The sequence below is a fragment of the Neofelis nebulosa genome, chromosome 2, assembly GCF_028018385.1.
Source record: "Neofelis nebulosa isolate mNeoNeb1 chromosome 2, mNeoNeb1.pri, whole genome shotgun sequence".
NCBI lineage: Eukaryota > Metazoa > Chordata > Mammalia > Carnivora > Felidae > Neofelis > Neofelis nebulosa.
In genome coordinates, this window is record NC_080783.1 from 63,449,954 (window position 1) to 63,470,334 (window position 20,381).

General features: G+C 38.0%; 2 protein-coding genes across 8 annotated transcripts in view; one reads left to right on the plus strand and one right to left on the minus strand.

Moving 5' to 3' along the window:
- PPIG (peptidylprolyl isomerase G) overlaps nucleotides 1-8,292 on the minus strand; it is a 46,338-nt gene extending 38,046 nt beyond the window's left edge. The window contains exons 1-2 of one of the 4 annotated variants that reach the window (XM_058714661.1): nucleotides 8,137-8,286; nucleotides 6,349-6,408 (exon numbers count right to left, since the gene is read on the minus strand). The gene's annotated coding sequence lies outside the window, so the exon portion shown is untranslated. Of the gene's footprint in view, nucleotides 1-6,348; nucleotides 6,409-7,746; nucleotides 8,029-8,136 lie in introns of those variants that run through there. The other 3 variants (XM_058714671.1, XM_058714645.1, XM_058714651.1) reach the window with 3 other exon arrangements.
- An 8,107-nt stretch (nucleotides 8,293-16,399) lies between these two features.
- FASTKD1 (FAST kinase domains 1) overlaps nucleotides 16,400-20,381 on the plus strand; it is a 49,464-nt gene continuing 45,482 nt past the window's right edge. For all 4 annotated transcript variants that reach the window (XM_058714756.1, XM_058714772.1, XM_058714782.1 and 1 more), the window contains exons 1-2: nucleotides 16,400-16,492; nucleotides 18,556-19,075. In XM_058714756.1, the coding sequence (XP_058570739.1) occupies nucleotides 18,741-19,075 (335 nt within the window). In that variant the 5' untranslated portion in view covers nucleotides 16,400-16,492; nucleotides 18,556-18,740. The remainder of the gene's footprint in view (nucleotides 16,493-18,555; nucleotides 19,076-20,381) is intronic.

Below are 20,381 nucleotides of genomic sequence, written 5' to 3' on the forward strand. Positions count from 1 at the left end.
AAAATTGGTTAAATAAATGATTCATGAAATGAATGGTATTCATCTAGCCATAGGAAATCTTCTTACAGGTTAAAATAACTTTTTTCACTTACCAGACTAACAAACAATATTGACCTTCTCGTACATTGTTGCCAATAGTAAAGGGGCAAATGGATACAATCCTTTGCCAGTTTGACAACATACAATATTACAAGTGCACTGAATGCACCCCGACTCAGTAACCCACTTTAGAAATTTATTTTATACATATCCCACACATTTGCAAAATAAAGTTCATATAAAGTTGTTCAAGGCAGCCATTGTTTCAGAAGTTAAGAGGCTGTAAATCTAAATGTCCAGAGAGTAGATTACATAAATCATATTATATCCATACAATGTACAAGGCTATAAAAGGCTATAAAAAAGAATGAGGAAGCAGTTTATGTACTTTTCTCTCCAAGACATTTTGTTGACTTAAAAAAAAAAAAATACAGGGGCGCCTGGGTGGCTCAGTCGGTTGAGCAGCCGACTTGGGCTCAGGTCATGATCTCACGGTCCGTGAGTTCAAGCCCCGCGTCGGGCTCTGTGCTGACAGCTCAGAGCCTGGAGCCCGTTTCGGATTCTGTGTCTCCCTCTCCCTGACCCTCCCCCGTTCACGCTGTCTCTCTCTGTCTCAAAAACAAATAAACGTTAAAAAAAAAATTAAAAAAAAATACAGAGATATGTTTGGAATGCTTTCTTTGTGTATTTTTCAGAAAAGTAAAAATATATATATATATGTTTGCTTGTCTAATACAGAGGCTATTGGTGGGAGAGGAAATAGGTAGCTGGGGAAGATGGGTAAGATTTTTTTACTGTTCAACCAACCTTCTCTACCTTTCCAATTTTATACCACATGAACGTATGTGGAAAGAGAAAAATTATCAACGACTACTCATGAATGAGAGGATACACATAATGTATCAGGTGAAAAAATCAAGTTAGTAAAGATCCCAATTTTACACATAACAGATGTACATCAAAAAAAGGAAATGAGGGGCGCCTAGGTGGCTCAGTTGGTTAAGCATCCAACTTTGGCTCAGGTCATGATCTTGCAGTCTGTGAGTTCAAGCTCCACGTCACGCTCTGTGCTGACAGCTCAGAGCCTGGAGTTGGTATCAGATTCTGTGTCTCCCTCTCTCTCTGTCCCTCCACACTCAGTGCATGCGCACTCTCTTTCTCTCTCTCAAAATAAACATTAAAAAAAAAAAAAAATATATATATATAAAATGTACATATACAATGGAATACTATTCATCCATTTAAAAAAAAAAAAAGGAAATCTTGCAATTTGCAACAACGTGGACCTAGATACATTAAGCTAAATGAAGTCAGTCAGACAGAGAAAGACAAACACTGTAGGATCTCACTTATATGTAGACTCTAAGGGAAAAAAAGGTAAATTTTAAAATGTATGCATACACACACACCCTGCCCAAACTCATGGAAAAACAAACCAGATTTCTAGTTACCAGAGCTGGGGGAAAGTGGGTGGGGGAACTGAATGAAGATAGAAAGATGCAAACTTCCAGTTATAATACTGGGGATGTAATGAAAAACATGATGGCTACAGTTAACTTACTGCTATATGGTATATTAGAAAGCTACTAAGAGCACTAACCCTTAAAATTCTCATCACAGGAAAAAAAAAAGGTTTTTCTTGCATCTATATCAGATGATAGATGTTAACAAAACTTACTGTGGTAATCATTTTCCAATATATGTAAGTCATATGCTGTACATTTTAAACTTATATACTATGTCAATTACATCTCAACATAACTGAAAGAAGATCGGATTTACACCAAAATATTGACACTGATTATAAATTATGCAGCATTATTTACAAAAGCCAAGACATGGAAACAACCTAAGTGTCCACTGATGAATGAATGAAGAAAATGTGTTAATGCGTGTACACGTATCTTTTTTCCTTCAACATTTGTTCCCTGTTATATTTTTAAAAATTGCATTTTCATAGTGTAATAGTCTATCATATGAATATTTTTTAATTTACTCAATAGTTGTGTTGGACATTAGGTTGTCATAATGTACATGTCTGTAAGTGGTTATATATTTAGGTTACACCATATAAGGATACTTTTCATTCTTAGAAATAGATTAAAATTAGTTTTCCTAAACTAACAAATCAAATATGCCTTAAATTCAAGAAAGATGAAAGCCAGCAAACTATTAAAAGCACTACAGATATTGAGTACATAAATGCTCTTCTGTTATAGCTAATGAAGAACAAATATACCTAATGAGAACAATGATGACAAAAAAGATGGCTAAACACTATATCTCTAATATTACTGAAATCAGATTTTACCTAATCAGAAATATAATACATAGTATTTCCTCTAGAATTATGATTTCCTGGTGTTACTCAATAATACTTAAAATCTAACATGAGACAAACATCTGATTAACTTTTCATTTTCTCAAGAAAAAATAAAGGGAAAACAATGCTGAGAGGTATCAAAAATACAATTCAGGGAAAAATCAAGTCTATGCAATTTTCTTTTTTTTTTTAATTTTTTTTTTTTAACGTTTATTTATTTTTGAGACAGAGAGAGACAGAGCATGAATGGGGGAGGGGCAGAGAGAGAGGGAGACACAGAATCGGAAGCAGGCTCCAGGCTCTGAGCCATCAGCCCAGAGCCCAACGCGGGGCTTGAACTCGCGGACCGTGAGATCGTGACCTGAGCTGAAGTCAGATGCTTAACCGACTGAGCCACCCAGGCGCCCCAAAGTCTATGCAATTTTCAATAAAATAATTCATGAATTTCCTAACAGTATATAATGAAAGCTTTCAGAATAGTAGCCTGCTTTGTTGCAAATTTGTTTAACCCAAAAGAGTTGCAGCTATTTCCATAAAATCCAGATACTAATTTTTCTTGAAAAACAAAAACGTGTCCCATTCTTGTACAGCAATAAACATGGTCTGCCTCCAACTATAGCCTATTAGCTGTTACCATTTATTATCTATTTGACGTCTTGAAGTCACTTCACCTGCCTGACTCCTTCAGAAATCTCATCTACTCTTTTCATAATGAAAATACTTTTAAACAATAAAGTTGACAGGCTTACTGAAAAAAAATCAGAACATATAAAAAATGGATAAAATCCTGGCAGCTATAAGTTTTTAAATGTTATGTATATTCTTTTTTCTAAACAGAGGGAATTACAATGTTGTTTTAAGTGTTTACCAACAATATCTTAGTTTTGTATATCACTAACATATCATGTAAATATTTTAAAATATTAAATGCTAGGATGTGTAAACTTCTGAAACAAATATAGTTCATAAAAATATCAGAGAAGTTACAAATTCATATGTTAAAAAGTTTAATCTTGTAGTTTCGTACCTAAAACAATTTTGATAGCCATCTTAACATAACATGAAGGATGGGCAAAGGGGCAGGACAAGGACATAAGCAGCTAATCACTAAATATATATGGTAAAGGACATGGTATTTGCAATTAGGCAATAAATAATGCAGTGACTTTATGACATTCAAAAAATTTAAGTTTCATACAGTACCAGGGAGTCAGTAAAATAATAACTCTTCAAAAGGTAGACAGTAAATCTTTTAAAACTATAAGATTAACAGGTCTTTGCCCTTTCTGATTCCCTTGGCTAATTCCTGTGTCCTTACAAGATTCAAATAGCCCAGAGTATCCTTCCTGGGAACTTCACCCTGACTCTCTAAAACTTAAATGATCCTCCTTTGTTGAATCTTATTCTCCTTGTCATAAACTTGTCTGTAAAGTCCTCGAACTCAAAATTCTTGTATCTTCAACACCATGCATAGGGCCTGGTCCAGGACTACATTATCAAATGCAAAGAATATGAGTTAATCAAGACATGAGCAAAACCAGGTTCTGCTTCAAATGTATTGTACCCCCTAAATGTACCGCTTCTCACATGGAGTATAGCTAATATCTATCTGTAGTCAGTAAATTCTCCCAGAGCCTACCAGTAACCATCCCCTGAATCTATTCCATACTGAAACAGAACTTATTCCCTCAATCTGCCTAACAGAGCTGCATTTTACTAATAAAATGTTTCTTTTATTTTTTAAAAAACAGAATCCACAAGGAGCATCTTCAGTTCAGAACTAAGAAATAAAGATGGAAAGTTCTTACCTGCTTAAGTTTAATAACACAGGTAACAATTTTCACACAAGATTTCCACTTCTAAAAGCATATTGCATTAAACTAATTACAAGTATAGCAGATCTCATAGATTACTTTCAAAAAAGGCAATCTGACATTCAGACTAGCCTCTTTACCCTGTGTAGTTCAGAGATCAAAGGAGAAATGAAAATAGATTGCTTCAAAAACATTTTAATACATTTATGAGTACCATAGTGCTAGCAAACTAAGTACAAACAAGTTAATATTCTGAGGCATCAGGAAAGGCACCTGTGATCTTCCATAGTGCCCCCTCCCTTAGTGTCTTTGACAGTCACAAACCACTGTGCTGGTAGAAATATGATTAACAGTGTATAGGCACTTCTGAAATTCTTTAGAAAACATAAAAAGAGAAAAGCTGTAATGTTGCCAAGTTCAGTGTTAAATAGGATATTATATGCTTTCCAAACATACAACCTGAGAGCATAAAAATATAGTACAGCTATGTCAGTACCAAACTAAAAAAGCATATACTAACTGGGAAATCTCTGCTAATATTCTTAATGCTGCACCTGCAATTATTTAAGTTCTTACAATGATAAATGTATACCACTGCCTCCAGAAATATACCTACACCATATAACAACAACATGTTAGCCAATCTGGTAATTCCTATATAAATTACAGACTTTAGAAGTTTGAAGGAAGCTTAATCTGGTCCAATCTGATTTTATGGATTTGACATGACTAGAGAGCTGAAGTGACTGGCTCAAGGTCATAAGTTGAAAACAGCAAGAGTTTTCTAGTTAAGTACTTTACAGCTTCACTGTAGAAACTAGCTTATTCACAGATATTCCAGCTAACAGCTTATTTAATTTTAAATTCTATCTTATGACCATAATGCAATGACGTAATTACAAATAAATCTTAAACTAAAGTTTATATACAATGAATAGTAGCTTAATACATAAAGAGGCTTCATTCATTTTAAAAAAAATCAATGACTTAAGGAATCATGTTTTAAAAATAACATTTTATATTAAAAAAATTGATGCCTATATTTATAAGTAAGTATGACGTAGTTACATTTTACAAAGAAGTTGGTGATCATTTTAAGCCACCACAAAAGATTTCCTGCCTGGTACTGAAAGTACAGTCCCAGTTACAGAAGTTTTCTCTGAGTATTTACAATACTGCCTGCAGTAAATTTCAAGATGCAAGATTTGCCCCACGGAAATAAAAAAAAGAGTTTTTACAGAGATAGCATATGAATTAAACTAGGGCAAAACCACTGACACCTAAATCTAAAAACTAAAGCTTGGTGCTAATATTAAAGCCAAAAATGTGCAATAACACACTGTAGCAGATCTGCAACAAACTTTTCAAATCACTTGAATTAATTATCTATGGATTCCTAATACATGACAAGTTAGACACCTTAATACCTTAGAACACTAAAACTAAGTAACAAATTATAATTCTATTGAAATATCCTATTAGTAAAAAAAATAAGGGGAAAACATCAACGTCTGTTTCTTAAAAGAGCAACACTGGAAGAATTAATTGTTGATGGTGTTCTGTTAACTACTAGAGCTCGTTCACACCACCAATTTTTCTTTGCATGTAGAATGTAAGTTGCCTGACAGAAAATCTCATTTAAAATACACAAAATGTGGGGCGCCTGGGTGGTCAGTTGGTTAAGCATCCAAGTCTTGCTCTCGACTCAGGTAATGATCTCACGATTTTGTGAGTTCAAGCCCCACATCTGGCTCTGTGCTGATGGCATGAAGCCTGCCTGGGATTCTCTCTCACCTATCTCTCTGCCCCTCCCCAACTCATGCTGTGTCCCATCCCTCAAAATAAATAAATATTAAAAAAAATAATAATAAAATAAAATACGCAAAGTATCAAAAGGACAAAAACCTTACCCAGAGACCACTGATACTGCAAGACCACAATAACAAGTACCAAAAATGAAAGATCTTTAAAAAGTCACAATAAATGTAATGTATCACTCATAGAACCACTGAGTTATTACTGAAAGCCAATTTTACACAGAATTTTAACAAACCTGATTATTTATTTTTGAAGCCCACAGCTGATGAAAGCCTGAAATCAAAGTATCTTACAGATGAAGAAACTGAGGTTCAGAAAGATGGTTGAGCCAGAAACAAATTCAAATTTTCTAACCTAGGAAGCTTGCATACTTGTACACTCCTGACAGCAGGGGGAGGCAACCCTGACAACAGCCTGCAAAGACAAAAAAACCTTAAAAAGCAAACACAGTTAAAAAAAACAACAACCCCAAAACAAAACAAAACAAAATAACCCCACAGAATCCTACTACAAGACCCATTAGGATTTCAGGGCACCTATAATCCTGAATAAAAAAGAAAACGTCAAACGATGTAAAAATGAACTAAGACAGAAATAATCCCATCTAGGGGCGCCTGGGTGGCTCAGTCAGTTGAGCGCCGACTTAGGCTCAGGTCAGGATCTCAAGATTTATGAGTTCGAGCCCCCTTCGGGCTCTGTGCTGACGGCTCAGAGCCTGGAGCCTGCTTCAGATTCTGTGTCTACGTCTACCTCTACCTCTACCTCCCTCTCTCTCTCTCTCTGCCCCTCCCCCACTCAAACTGTCTCTCTCCTTCAAAAATAAACAAAGACAAAATTAAAATAATAATAATAATAATAATAAAAGAACCCCATCTAAAATGGTTAACATAACAAGGGGGGAAATGCTAGAACCGTAACTTTTCGGGTACCAAAAAAATATATATATATTATGAGAAAAGCAGCCATTCTAGATATCTGTGCCTTTTTCTGGATTTTACAGCACTATTTCAAAAACGTTCACACACCCACCCCCTCACCCATCATCTTTACGAATCCGCAAATTACTGGCGTTTTTTTTCCTTCTTTCCCAAATGGGACTACGTACGGACACACGCTCACATGCTTTCCGCTCCATCTGGTTTTAGCCACTAAAAGTTAATGGACCCCCAAACGTCCAAAACATTTGTTTCTTGGACGTATTTGTCATCACTCTGCAAAAGCTTGGTTCTGAACAGAAAGTACTGGTGTGAGAATAAATTAGATTAATGCACAAAATGGTGCTTTTACAACATTTCCAAAATGACTGAGAGTTCTCCATTCCCGCAGAGCTCGACTTAGCTCCTTAAAAGACTAAAGATGAGCCAAATTCGCACACTTCCAAGGCATATGGAGCTCTGAAGGCATCGCCTTCCTCCTAAAGAGTAATTATCTTCTCCTAAAATGCCTGCGCTGCTCACAGGTCCTTGGAAACGTGGGCGAACTTTAGACAGCCCTGGGATGAAAAGCGAAGAGCCTGGATTTCAGTTTAAGTAAAATGCTTAACTAGGAGGCCTGTATCACTTAAGTATGCACGACAGCCGCCGTCCGTAAGACGAAAAGGTCGGAGTGGAGGAAAGCCTGTTTTCAGTCTAATCTTAACCCCTGTGATCCAGGTTCCTCGCCCGCCACTCTCCAATCCTAACCTGACAGGACATCAGGTTACCCCTTCCCCACCAAACCTCCCACCTACCCCGCATTAGCGATCAGACTTACGATTTTGAAGCATCAAAAATCACCCTCGCTCCCTAGAGTTCAGGCCGCCGTTGCTGCCGCCATATTACAGCTTGTGCGGCAAAATGCGTCAGGGAGGGAGGTGTGCGCCCAAGTGGAGAGGGCGGGGGCTGGCAGGGGGAGGACCGTTTCTCAGGCCCCGGAGGCACGGCTGGAGGCCTGGTCCAGCTGCAACAGCTGCGGAGCCAGCGCCACGGTTCTTGGGGGACTAGTTCGGGAACCAGATAGCCCAGATACCTCGAGGGGAAGGTAGTTGACTCGCCCGGGCCTAACGCGTCGGCTCCGCCCCTCTCCTCGGGCCCTTCCCGCTCTCGTACTCCGGGACTGCTGCAAAGGACGCCACCGAAAAAATACGGGCCTCGCGCCACCTACCTGCTCCAGTAGTCTTCACTTCTCGGGTCCGGTCCTTTAAAAGCGCTTCAAATCTACCGCCGCCAGAAAAGGCGCTAAAGCCCACTAACCGCCTCCCTCCCCCACAATCCAGTCCTGGCGTGGAGAGAAAGCGTCGCGCCGGAAGTACGTCACCGTTGGTTGGCCGCATCTCCTGGTGTTCTCTTTGCTTGCGTCACGTAGGCCCTCCCTGGTAATTCTAGGATGTTGGTTCCTGTCAAATACCTAGTTCATAGGTAACTTAATCTTTGTCGTGTGAGTTGATTGGGAATGTTTGCAACCGTCAGATTGCCATGTGCTTCGTGAATTGAAATGCTTCATCTAGTAAACATTCATCCTCTGTCAAGAGTATTGGGAAGTAAGCCCAGTCTTTAGGGAGATTCTACTTCAGCTTCCAGTTAACACTATGACACAAGTTGAAAAAAAAAAAAAAAAAAAAACAGAAACGAACAAAGCTCTAGTTGAGGAATAAAGGAAATTACATAGGGCATTGATGTTCTTTCTTTTTTTAAGTTCTCACAGCAACACCATGTTATAGGTTATTAATGCTTGTTTTACAGATAAGGAAATCGAGGCTCAGGGAGGGTAAGTGCTTCCTCCCCAAACACACTGTTCCTAAATACCGAAACAAATCTTTAACTCCAAATCCAGGACTTTCTAGGAAAATAGGACATATATTGGGGCGCCTGGGTGGCTCAGTCGGTTAAGCGTCCGACTTCGGCTCAGGTCATGATCTCACATTCTGTGAGTTCGAGCCCCCCGTCAGGCTCTGGGCTGACAGCTCGGAGCCTGGAGCCTGCTTCAGATTCTGTGTCTCCCTCTCTCTTTGCCCCTCCCCTGCTCATGCTCTGTCTCTCTCTGTCTCAAAAATAAATAAAAACATTAAAAAAAAAAAAAAAGAAAAGAAAATAGGACATATATTGTTTTAAAAATTATTTTCAGAGGCAAGCGTCCCTAGATTAGGTTGAAAAGCAATGCCTCTGGTATTTGGGGGGAAGGGCTAGTGGCAATCCCTGTGGGAACATGGGGTAAGTGAGTTTTAAAAGGAGCTAGCTAAAGGGATTTAGATTTTGTTAATGTATAGAAAGAAGGGTAAGTTACGATCATTTACATTTTTCACTCATTTAGGTTAGGTAAATTATCAGCTACAGTTGGGCAAGTGGTACATGTAAGGGTCTTGACCAATTTTAATAGCTGTGAAACTGAGAGGACAACCTCCCTCTGCATCTGCCCCTGTTTTAAGGCATTGCGTTTATTGCTTGCGGGAGAGCAGCAGTTCACCAATTCAAATGCTAATCTCATCCAGAAACATCCTAGCTGATAACACCTGTAACTAAATGTTTAATCTAGGTAGCCTTTGGCCCAATCAGGTTGACACAAAATTAACCATCCCAATGGGTATTGCACAATTTATTTATGTCTTCTACTTTAGATGGGTATTTGTGTTTTCAGGTTTTAGCGATTATGAATAAAGTTTCTATGAACGTTCTTGTATCTAGTATTTCGAGCATATATATTTCATATAATATGTTGGAAATATACCCAGGAATGGAATTGCTAGATCTTAGGGTATGGATAGGATAAGTTTTGGAAGATACTGCCAAAGAGTTTTCTGAAATGGTTGTACAATATTCTTTTATTTAAGATTTTATTTTATTATTTTTTTTTAATGTTTGTTTATTTTTGAGAGAGAGAGAGAGAAAAAAACACGATCAGGGGAGGGGCAGACAGAGAGGGGGACACAGAATCTGAAGCAGGCTCCAGGCTCTGAGCTGTCAGCACAGAGCCCGATGCAGGGCTCGAACTCACAAACTGTGAGATCATGACCTGAGCCAAAGTCGGACACTTGACCGACTGAGCCACCCAGGCACCCCAATAATACTTACTGTATATGCCTTATGATTCCAGTATTGGTGAGCACTCTCATTTGCAAATAAAAGAAAACCAGCTTCAGCTAGCTTAGGTAAAATTGGGAATGTATTGCTTTGTGAAACAAAACTGCTGCACAGTGTGGTGGTTTTAAAATATGTCTATAAATTCTCTAATGTGACTATCTTTTAATGAATAGTAAAAGGCAGAGTGACAGTGTGATTTTGGAGACCAGGTCATAAAAGGCATTTTGATTTCCTCTTTGCTGTGTCTCTTGGATCACTCATTCAAGGGGAAATCAACTGCCATGTCATGAAGATGCTCAAGCAGACAATGGAGAGGCCTCTGTGGCAAGAAACTGGCTTCCCGGCAAAAGTCAGAGAGGAACTGAAGTCTCTTGCCAGCAGCCATGTGAGTGAGCCCTATGGAAGCAATCAAGACTTCAGTCAGTCAGTCAAGACTTCAGATGACTGTAGTCCTTGTTGATATCTGACTTAAATCATGTAGGAAACTGTGAGCCAGAACCACTCAACTAAGCTACTTTTGAATTTCTGGCCCACAGAAACTGTGGGGTGATAAATGTTGTTTTAAGTCACTAAGTTTTGGGAGATTTATTACAGCAGCAATGGATAACTAATACAGAGAAGAAAGAATAGATGGAATATTATGGAACTTGTCTCTTGTCTTATTTGACTTACCTGTGTTTTGGCTTCATTCTCTAGCCTGAAGAAGTTACCTCACATCTTAATAATCTAAGTCCTTGCCAGCTCCAATTATACAATGCCAGGGAAGTCTTTGATTAGCATTACAGTGACAGACCCCAAAAGTTGTACTTGCAGTTACATAGTGAGGGGTGTGACACTGGGAAGTGTCTGACGTGCCTACTTTTTATTTTATTTTTTTAGCTGTCCTCTTACATCTAAGTAAAGATATGTGAATACTTTTCATCAGTGGAAAGTAAGTGAAAATTATGTATGTTACATTTAGGCCAAGATGTTTCCAAAAGTACTATATCTTCTCCATGTCCTTTCTTCCTATTTATGTCAGCTAGATCCAGAGAGTTTTAAGGCCCTGGGGGATTATAAAAGAAGCATAGCTCCCTGAATCTCTGAATAGAGAAAAGTCCTCCACTGACCAGGGATATTCACATTGGAATGTGATATGGTTGAGAAGTCAAACTAATGTGTTAAACCACTGACATTTGGCTTTATTTATCACAGCAGATAGCATTACCCATCTACTAGGACATGGGTGTGAATTACGAGATTTGGCTTAGCCTACATCATTTCAGTTTTTGTAGTGTGAGGAATAGAGTCTGATACCAAAAGAAGGGAAGTTGGTGGGCTTGGCTACTACAATTAATTTACCATTATTTATTTTTTTAAATTTTTAAAAAGATTTTATTTTTAAACAATGTCTACACCCAACGTGGGGCTCAAACTTACCACCCCAAGCTCAAGAGTCACATGCTCCACTGACTGAGCCAGCCAGGTGCCTCAACTTGCCTTATTTTACAATAATGAAAATTTTTGTTTCTATCCATAGAAAGACAACAAATTAATTGTTCTAATTTTCTTCTATATCACCAATAATATGTTAGACTTTTTAAAAACGCATGCTTGTTGGGGTGCCTGGGTGCCTCAGTGAGTAAAGCATCTGGCTCTTGATTTTGGCTCAGGTCATGATCTCATGGTTTGTGAGGTTTTGCTGTGCATCAGGCTCTCTGCTGACATTGCAAAGCCTCCTTGGGATTGTCTCTCCCTCTTTCTGCCCCTCCCCTGCTGTCTCTCTCTCTCTCTCTCTAAATTAATTAATTAATTTTAAAAACTGTGAGCAATTTGATTATATTGTTTAAAAGAAGCATGCTTGTTGTCACATATATTTCACAGTAATAAAAGTTATTGTAAAATTTTGAACATTCTATAGAGATTTAAAAATAATTGCCCCTAATCCTTTCCAATTCCTTTCCCTTGAAGTATCCAGTGATTTTCTTTTCTATTCCTGTATTAACTTAAGAACTTTCTCTCCCTTCTTTCAACAAAGATGAGATCCCGGGGATTCTTGGGTGGCTCAGTCAGTTAAGTGTCAACTCTTGATTTTGGCTCAAGTCATGATCTCAGGGTGTGAGAGCAAGCCCTGAATTGGGCTCCATGCTGAGCATGGAGCCTGCTTAAGACTCTCTCTCTCTCTCTCTCTCTCTCTCTCTCATTCTCTGTGTCTGTTGGGGCACCTGGGTTGCTAAGCGTCCAACTTTGGTTCAGGTCATGATCTTGCGGTCTGTGAGTTTGAGCCCCATGTTCGGCTCTGTGCTGACAGCTCAGAGCTTGGAGCCTGCTTCAGATTCTGTGTCTCCCTCTCTCTCTCTGCCCCTCCCCCACTCACACTCTGTTTCTTTCTCTCTCAAAAATAAACATGAAAAAAAATTAAGAAAAAAAAAGATTCACTCTCTCCCTCTCCATCTGCCCCTCTCCCACTCACATGTGTGCATTCTCTCTCTTTCTCTCTCTCTCAAAAAAAGATTCCATCACACATATTACTCTTAAATTGCTTTTGTTTGCATAAAATATATTATGAACATTTTTTCTGATATCTATATAACCTTCCATAGTATAGATATACCATAATTTATCCAGCCATTCTCCTATTAGACATTTCAGTTGTTGCAAGTTTGGGTTAAGACAAACAATATTGTAATAAACATCCTTTTACATATATCCTTATATCCTTAAAATATTGATGCTTATAAAGCTGCAGGAAAGATGGCCAGAAGTGCATCTCAGGACACATATAGTTTTCAATGTGGCATATAGTACCAGATTAGTATCCTGAAAGGTTGTAATACTTGAAAGTTGAATGAAAATGTCTGTTTACCCTGATGAAAATTGTTTTCAATCTTTTCCAATTTAATGGGTGAAAAAATGGTATCATTTTATTTTTTAATTTCCTGACTACTAGTGAGGTTGCCCTTCCCTTTTTAATTGAATACCTTTTTAAAAATTGTAGTAAAATAAGGGCTCCTGAATGGCTCAGTCAGAGAAACATGTGATTCTTGATCTTGGAGTTGTGAGTTTGAGCCCCTAGTTGGGGGGGGGGGGGGGTTGGGTTGGGTAGAGATTACTTAAATAAATAAAAAAACTTAGGTTTTTTTTTTTAAAAACTTAAAATGTGTAGTAAAATACACATAACATAAAATTTACAATCTTAAGCATTTTTAAGTATATTGTTCGGTTGTGTTAACCACATTCACATTGTGCAACTAATCTTCAGAACTCTTGGTCTTGCAAAACTGTAGCTCTATACAACTCTTCATTGCCCTTTCCCCCTATCCCCAGGCAACCACTATTCTGCTTTCTGTTTCTATGAATTTGACTACTCTAAGTACCTCATATAAATGGAATCATACAATATTTGTTCTTTTGTGTCTGGCCTATGTCATTTAGCATAGGGTCTTCAAGGTTCATCCATGTTGTAGCATGTGTCAGAATTTCCTTTCTTTTTAACGCTGAATAAAATCCCATTGTATGTGTATATGATATTTTCTTTATTTATCTGTTGATGGACACTTGGGTTGCTTCCATATTTTGGCTGTTATAAATAATGCTGCTATGAACAATGCTGTACAAATAACTGCTCAAGTTCCTGCTTTCAATTCTTTTGAGTATATATGCAGAAGTAGAATTAGTAGATTACATGATAATTCTATTTAGTTTTTTGAGGAACCACCATACTGTTTTCCACAGCAGCTGCACCATTTCACATTCTCACCAGTAAGTAACACGCAAGGGTGCAGTGTCTCCACATCCTTGCCAACATTTGTTATTTTCTGGTTTTTTGATAATAGCTAACCTATTGGGTGCAAAGTGGTCTCTCATTGTAGTTTGATTTGTATTTCCCTAATGATTAGTGATGCTGAACATTTTTTTTCATGTGACCATGGAGAAAAGTCTATTCAAGTCTTTTTCCCATTGAAAAAACATTTTTTGTCACTAATTTAGAGGAGTTCTTCAAAACAGGGATATCATTTGCAAATATTTTCTCCCATTCTGTGAGTTGCCTTTTCACTCTGTTGATAGTGTTCTTTGATGCACCAAAGTCTTAAATTTTGATGAAGTTCAATTTACTTAGTTTTTTCTCTTCTTGCCTGTGCTTTTGGTGTTATATCCAATAAACACTTTTTTTATATATATACTGGCGGAATTATCCCAGGAGAAAAAGCATTCAAGTTAATTGGTGAGGGGGAAAAAAACCAAAATAAACAAACAAAAGTCTCTGATGCTCTGATGTTGGAGAAACTGACCTAATGCTCATTGTGAAGCCTCAGTGTTATTTTAAACTAATCTGACACAACTCAAAGCATATTGTCCTCCTGTTGGACATAAACAATCTCACAGAACCTTGACATCAGACAAGGTCACTGTGCCACAGAAAATACCAAAGCTTTCTCTCTCATTAAATGAGTGAATGCCACTTTACCAATTTTAGCTTTAGCCCCACTTTAGTCTGCCTTCTTTATACTTAAGATGTATTAGATGCCCAATCATAGACTTGCCCAACTTCCTAATGGCACCCAAGATAGAGTGAACCTTTCCTTCTGTAGACCCTCCCCAAAATTACCCAACCAAAGAATCCTACAATAGGTTCTTTCTAATACTCTTTTACTGCACAGCTAAATGACTCCCTGCTGTGTGCATTTTTGCTAGCTGCAACAAGTAATAAACCTCAACTACAGGCTTCTTGTGATTTTTGGCTGAAGGGCATTGACATTTGCTAGGAGGAAATTAAGAGCTACCCTTTGTTAACCACTTGTTAGCTCTTGTAAAAGATGCTTCTTCATGATTTAAATCATTAGCTACAATACAATTTTATGACCGTGGACTTAAATTATTACCTTGATTTTGTTCTCAGGTTTGATTTATACATAAATATATATTTTATGAATGCCCTAGACTGCAAGTAAGGAAAAAAGTTGCTAACAGTGACTAAATAAAATGTTTCCTTTCCTTATATAAACAAGATTCCAGAGAAAGGCAAGCTTCAGGTATTTGTTTCTTAGGCCAGTCTCCTTACAATTCCACAAACGTGAGAAGGAGACAAACACATCCCAGCCGTGAACTAACTGTCCTGACACTATCATTTAGGCCTTATTGTTGCCAGGAGCTGGTCTGGCCCTCATAGCTCAGCCTTCATATTCTGTTGAACACCAACATGAGACAAGGCCAATGTCTGGCTATGATGGATCAAGACAAAAGAAGACCATTACATAATCATATCAAAACTGAGAACAAATAAGAACATAGTCCAAATCACAAAAAATGACCAAACATCTACGTATCCTGGCTATTATGAGTGACTGCTCCCTGTTTGTCAAGCACAGCTTTAACTTCATTCTTCCTGCCCTATGGATAAAGTTTATTTAGATACCCAATAATAGAATTATTCCTGCTTCCTCACAGCATCCAGTCCAGAGAAAAGCTCCATTAAGCCTTGCCAAAATCACTTAACACAGGGATGAATACTATAAGTTCTTTTTAACACCTTTTTAATTTGACACCCCTTGGGATGTGTGTTCTGCTTCATTGCAACTGGTCAGTAATCCCAACTTTGTTTAAATATAGGTCTTTGACTGAAGGGCATTGATACAGGTTATGCCCAGTTTCATCCCTATGTTTTTTCTGACGTTTGTTCTGAAACTTTTTCTACTCTGTGCGTTAAGAACACCTCAGTCTTCAAATTTGTTATCAGTTGATCTGGTTCCAAACAACCTAAATCAGTGCAACTCAAAGTGTGCTCTGCCATTAGCAGTTGCTTAGGGTGTTGGGGGTGGGGGATAGGAAGTGATTGCTATTGGTTACCCGGTTTCTTTTTGGACTTACGAAACTATTTTAAAATAAATTGTGGTGGTGCTCCACAACCCTAAATTAAGAAAAGTATTGAATTGTACACTAAATGGGTAAATTGCATACTGTGTAAATTATTTCTCAATAAAGTTATTAAAAACAAAAGTGTGGTCCAAAGACTGGCCTCACCATGACACAGGGGCAGAAACTGAGAGTAAGGGTTTATTTTGTAGCCACTTGACAGTTATTTCATATATGCTGAATATAGTAAGAAACAAAAATCCACATGTGTTTTTTCCATGTTTACCATTTCAAATTTCATTTTCTAAATAATAATATTTTATTATATATTATTAAAAAATCTGTCTTCCATGGACTGGGGTAAAACCTTAACTTGGATTGAGGAACACTGACCTAAAGGACCCGTAACTTCTATAGTTTAAGATGTGTCGTCCCAGTCTCTCAATGTGGAACTACAATGACCAGAATTCCTCGTGAATGCGTAAGCGACGTCCATTCCATTGGCCTCGCCGCTACGTCCTCTGGGGCATGTAGTACGTGCGTTCCGCTGAGCACGCTGCGATGTCCCGGCATTTTTTCCTGGTTTGGGGACTGGCACCGTCAGAGGAGAGGTGATGTCTCTCGAGGAAAACTATGTGATATGGGAGGACGTGGGCGGGAATGACACAATCAAGCCTGTTGCGTTTCTTGTTGGGGACCAGGAATAATAGCCTTGGCTTCTAAGCCATTGTAAGCAGCCTTCCCCGGGGTCCTCCAGAAAAGTTGGAGGTTGTTAAGGGAAGAACTTAACCTGCAAGTCAGGGCTGGGTAGGTAGTAGCTACGGCAGATTTTCTTCCACCCAGCATGTTTTCGGGCCCGAGATGCAGGGTTCGGCTGAGAACAGAGGCCTCCTTCCGGTATTGGATTTTCCAGTGCTCAGAGGAGGGCAGGGGTGAGCCCACTCCTAGGCGGGGATGCGGAAAAATCACTTTCTTTCCTTCTGTGTTACTGTGAGCCCGGCGTGGAGGATGCTTGTCATTTGCACAGGCCCCTACACTCATCGTCTTAAGGCCCCTCCTTTTGTTAAGTGACTTCCCAAGGTCATTTATCTGGGAGCAGAGCTGGGGACTTGACACCTTTATATTCTAATCATTGAGCTGCTTCCATTTTCAGTTGTGGGTAGGCGGGAGAATCTTGAAGATACCTTTGCTACAGGGTTATTTGTGTATGTGTATGACCCAGGTTGGCGTGGGCCAGGATGCTGTACTGATGATCATAAAATACCAATTCTATCTTGTTTTTGTTTTTTCTTGTGAACAGACAGCATAGCCATAGACAAGACTCAGAGGCAATCTTTTAGTATTTGTTTGTTGACGTAAGGAGGTGTTCCAAGTTGAAAGAATTCAAAGAACAGAGTGATTGTCTCAGCTTCACAAGTTAGAGTAGATTTTTAACCTTTTTGCAAATAGCTTTCCTTATCTGTAAAATGCAAATGATATCTACCTGACAGGTTAATTGAGAAAATGTAATAGGATGATATATTTTAAAAGTCCTTTATGAAATGTTGCAGAAACGTTAAATGCTATTATTTTAGTCCCAGATTTTCTAAATGTTCTTTCTCAATTAGAAATATAAACATTTACAGTATATTTTTAAAACAAATTATCCTTTTTCATAATTATCTTTGGTTCTTATATTGCTTCACCATGTCTTGATACATTACTTCATTTCTTATTTCCTGATTGGAGCTTTAATCATCTTGCTTTTTGGTTCAAACTGATCTGAGGTCAGTAGGGACCAAACCCTTTGAGTTCTTTTAGGGTTCTAGAGGAAAGGAGCAATTATCCTGAAAGTAAATATACCAGAGACTATCCTTCCAAAAAAATGAAAAAAAATTTTTTTGGTAGTTCTGGGTGTGCCTGGATGGCTCAGTTGGTTCAGTGTCAGACTTCAGCTCAAGTCACCATCTCGTGGATGGTGAGTTCCAGCCCTGCGTCAGGCTCACTGTTGTCAGTGCAGAGCCGGCTTCAGATTCAGATCTTCTGTCTGCTCCCCCGCCCCCATTGCCCCTCCCTTGCTCATACTCTTTCTCTCTCAAAGATGAATAAACATTTAAAATAAATAAATAAAATAAAATTTTATAACTCTGAATTAATGGCTGTTCCTTGTAAAAATATTGAAGGTGACATATTTATTCCAAACAGTTTGAGCCATTTATTTATTTATTTATTTATTTATTTTTAAATGTTTATTTATTTTTAGAGGGGTGAAGGGGCAGAGAGAGAGGGAGACTGGATCTAAAGCAGGCTCTGCGCTGACAGTGTGAGACTCAAACCCACAAACCCTGAGATCATGACCTGAAGCCAAAGTTGACCACTCAACCAACTGGGCCACCCAGGCACCCTGAATCTTTTGGTTTAAAAAGATGGTTCTGAGTGTAGGATTTTTTTTCCCTTCTGTTTCTGTCGTCAAATTTGAAAACTATATATATGTAAACTTTAACAAACATTTTTAAAATGGAGTGCAGAAAGAAGCCCCTTTTCCCGGACACTTAATTTTGGACCAAATCCTGCTGTTTGCTTCAGACTAGGAACAAAGTCTTAACTAGAGTTAATGCAGAAAAAGCCTTGTAACTTTAATTTAAATTTTGGAACTAATTTGGTATTAATCCATGTCAAACCAATCCTTTTACAGAAGCTGCATTTTGGAATGGGATTTGGAGTTATCATAATGGAAGCAAAATACATGAAGGAGAAATAGTTACCTTTTTACCAGGATATTACACCTGACTACTTGTTGCAAATAGTCTTCCTACCTAAGAAAATTTGTGACATAAATGAAAAAATACCTTTTTAAAAAAAGACTTATTGTTTGTAAATATGCTTCGCCTAAGAGCTGTTTGTCCATTCTCCTGGAGAGCGTTTCAGTTTCGATCCTGCAGTTGTAAACCACTAATTACCGAAATGATTAAGTGTACAGATGAAGGGCAAATCTTTGATCTTATTCAAAAAAGCAAAGCCATACTTTCAGAAAAGCAGGTGGAATGTGCATTTAATATACTTTGGCAGTTTCAAAAGCAGAAGACCAGCTTTTTAAAAAATGTTGAGTGTGTCAGAGACCATCCCCAGTTTATTACTCTTCATAATTTAGCTACAAGTCAAACGGAATTCATGAATGATGATACCCTGGTGAATGTGTTGTACCTCACACAACAGTAAGTAATGTACTTTTACATTTTATAGAAATGATTATAGTTTATAATTATATATCAGTTTTCTAAAAATCTCTTTAAAATGAAAAACAATGTGGTTTTTTTTTTCCCTATAAATAGTATTCCTGATCATTGAATATTTTTAAGATGTTTAGAGGATCATTTAACAATATATGGTGGTAATCATTTAACAATATATATGAATATCAAACATCCTGTTGTGCAACCTAAATATATACAATTTTTACTTGTTAGTCGTAGCTCAATAAAGCTGGGAAAACATTAAAAAAGAAAAGAAATTTTACATTATTTGCAAGGGAATCCAGCCTCAAAAGAACTGGATTTTCTAAGTAAAATATTCAGCAGGTATATAAGGGAAACACACACACACACACACACACACACACACACACACATACACACACACAGAAGTTGCAATTAGTCTGTTTCTTAGTCTCATTCATGGAAAAATAAGTTTTCTCACTTGATTGGCTAATCTGTGAGGACTATCAGTAACTATAGATGTCAGCATTGCACAAAGCAGAGATACAGTTGTTTTTATTAGGAAGTCCGCTTGTACAGGAAAGGGGCTTAGGGCTTTACCTATTTGGGGGAGTGGTGTTAGACTAAAAGAAGAGTGCCTTCCCTTTTTTGGTGGTCTTTCTGTGGTTGCAAAGTTTCTTCTCTGAGGTATATGAAGAGAGTATGTAATGATAATGGGCAAGATACCTGTTTTGCTTTCTCAGTGGTCATGTCAGCTTGGAAAACGATGAATAAAATAAAATTCAACAAGTCTTTATTGCAGGACTCTTCAGAAGCTTTAATATGTTAATGTATACTGTAAATCTCTGAGTGAGGGCAGTTTCCAGACCACAAAACGTTGTGTTAAACACCTCACAAGACTCATGTGTGTTAGGCAGATGGAGGAATGCTGCTTGGTGATGATTTACCTAAAAACTATATTTCTGTGTTTTGCTCCTAAGTCATATTTTAATTATGAAAGGATTCAAGAGTAAAATATAATTTTGTTTTCAGGTTTTAAAAGCAATATGTAGGGGCGCCTGGGTGGCGCAGTCGGTTAAGCGTCCGACTTCAGCCAGGTCATGATCTCACGGTCCGTGAGTTCGAGCCCCGTGTCAGGCTCTGGGCTGATGGCTTGGAGCCTGGAGCCTGTTTCCGATTCTGTGTCTCCCTCTCTCTGCCCCTCCCCCGTTCATGCTCTGTCTCTCTCTGTCCCAAAAATAAATAAAAAACGTTGAAAAAAAAAATTTAAAAGCAATATGTAGTTCAATTTTGCTTCATGACTCAA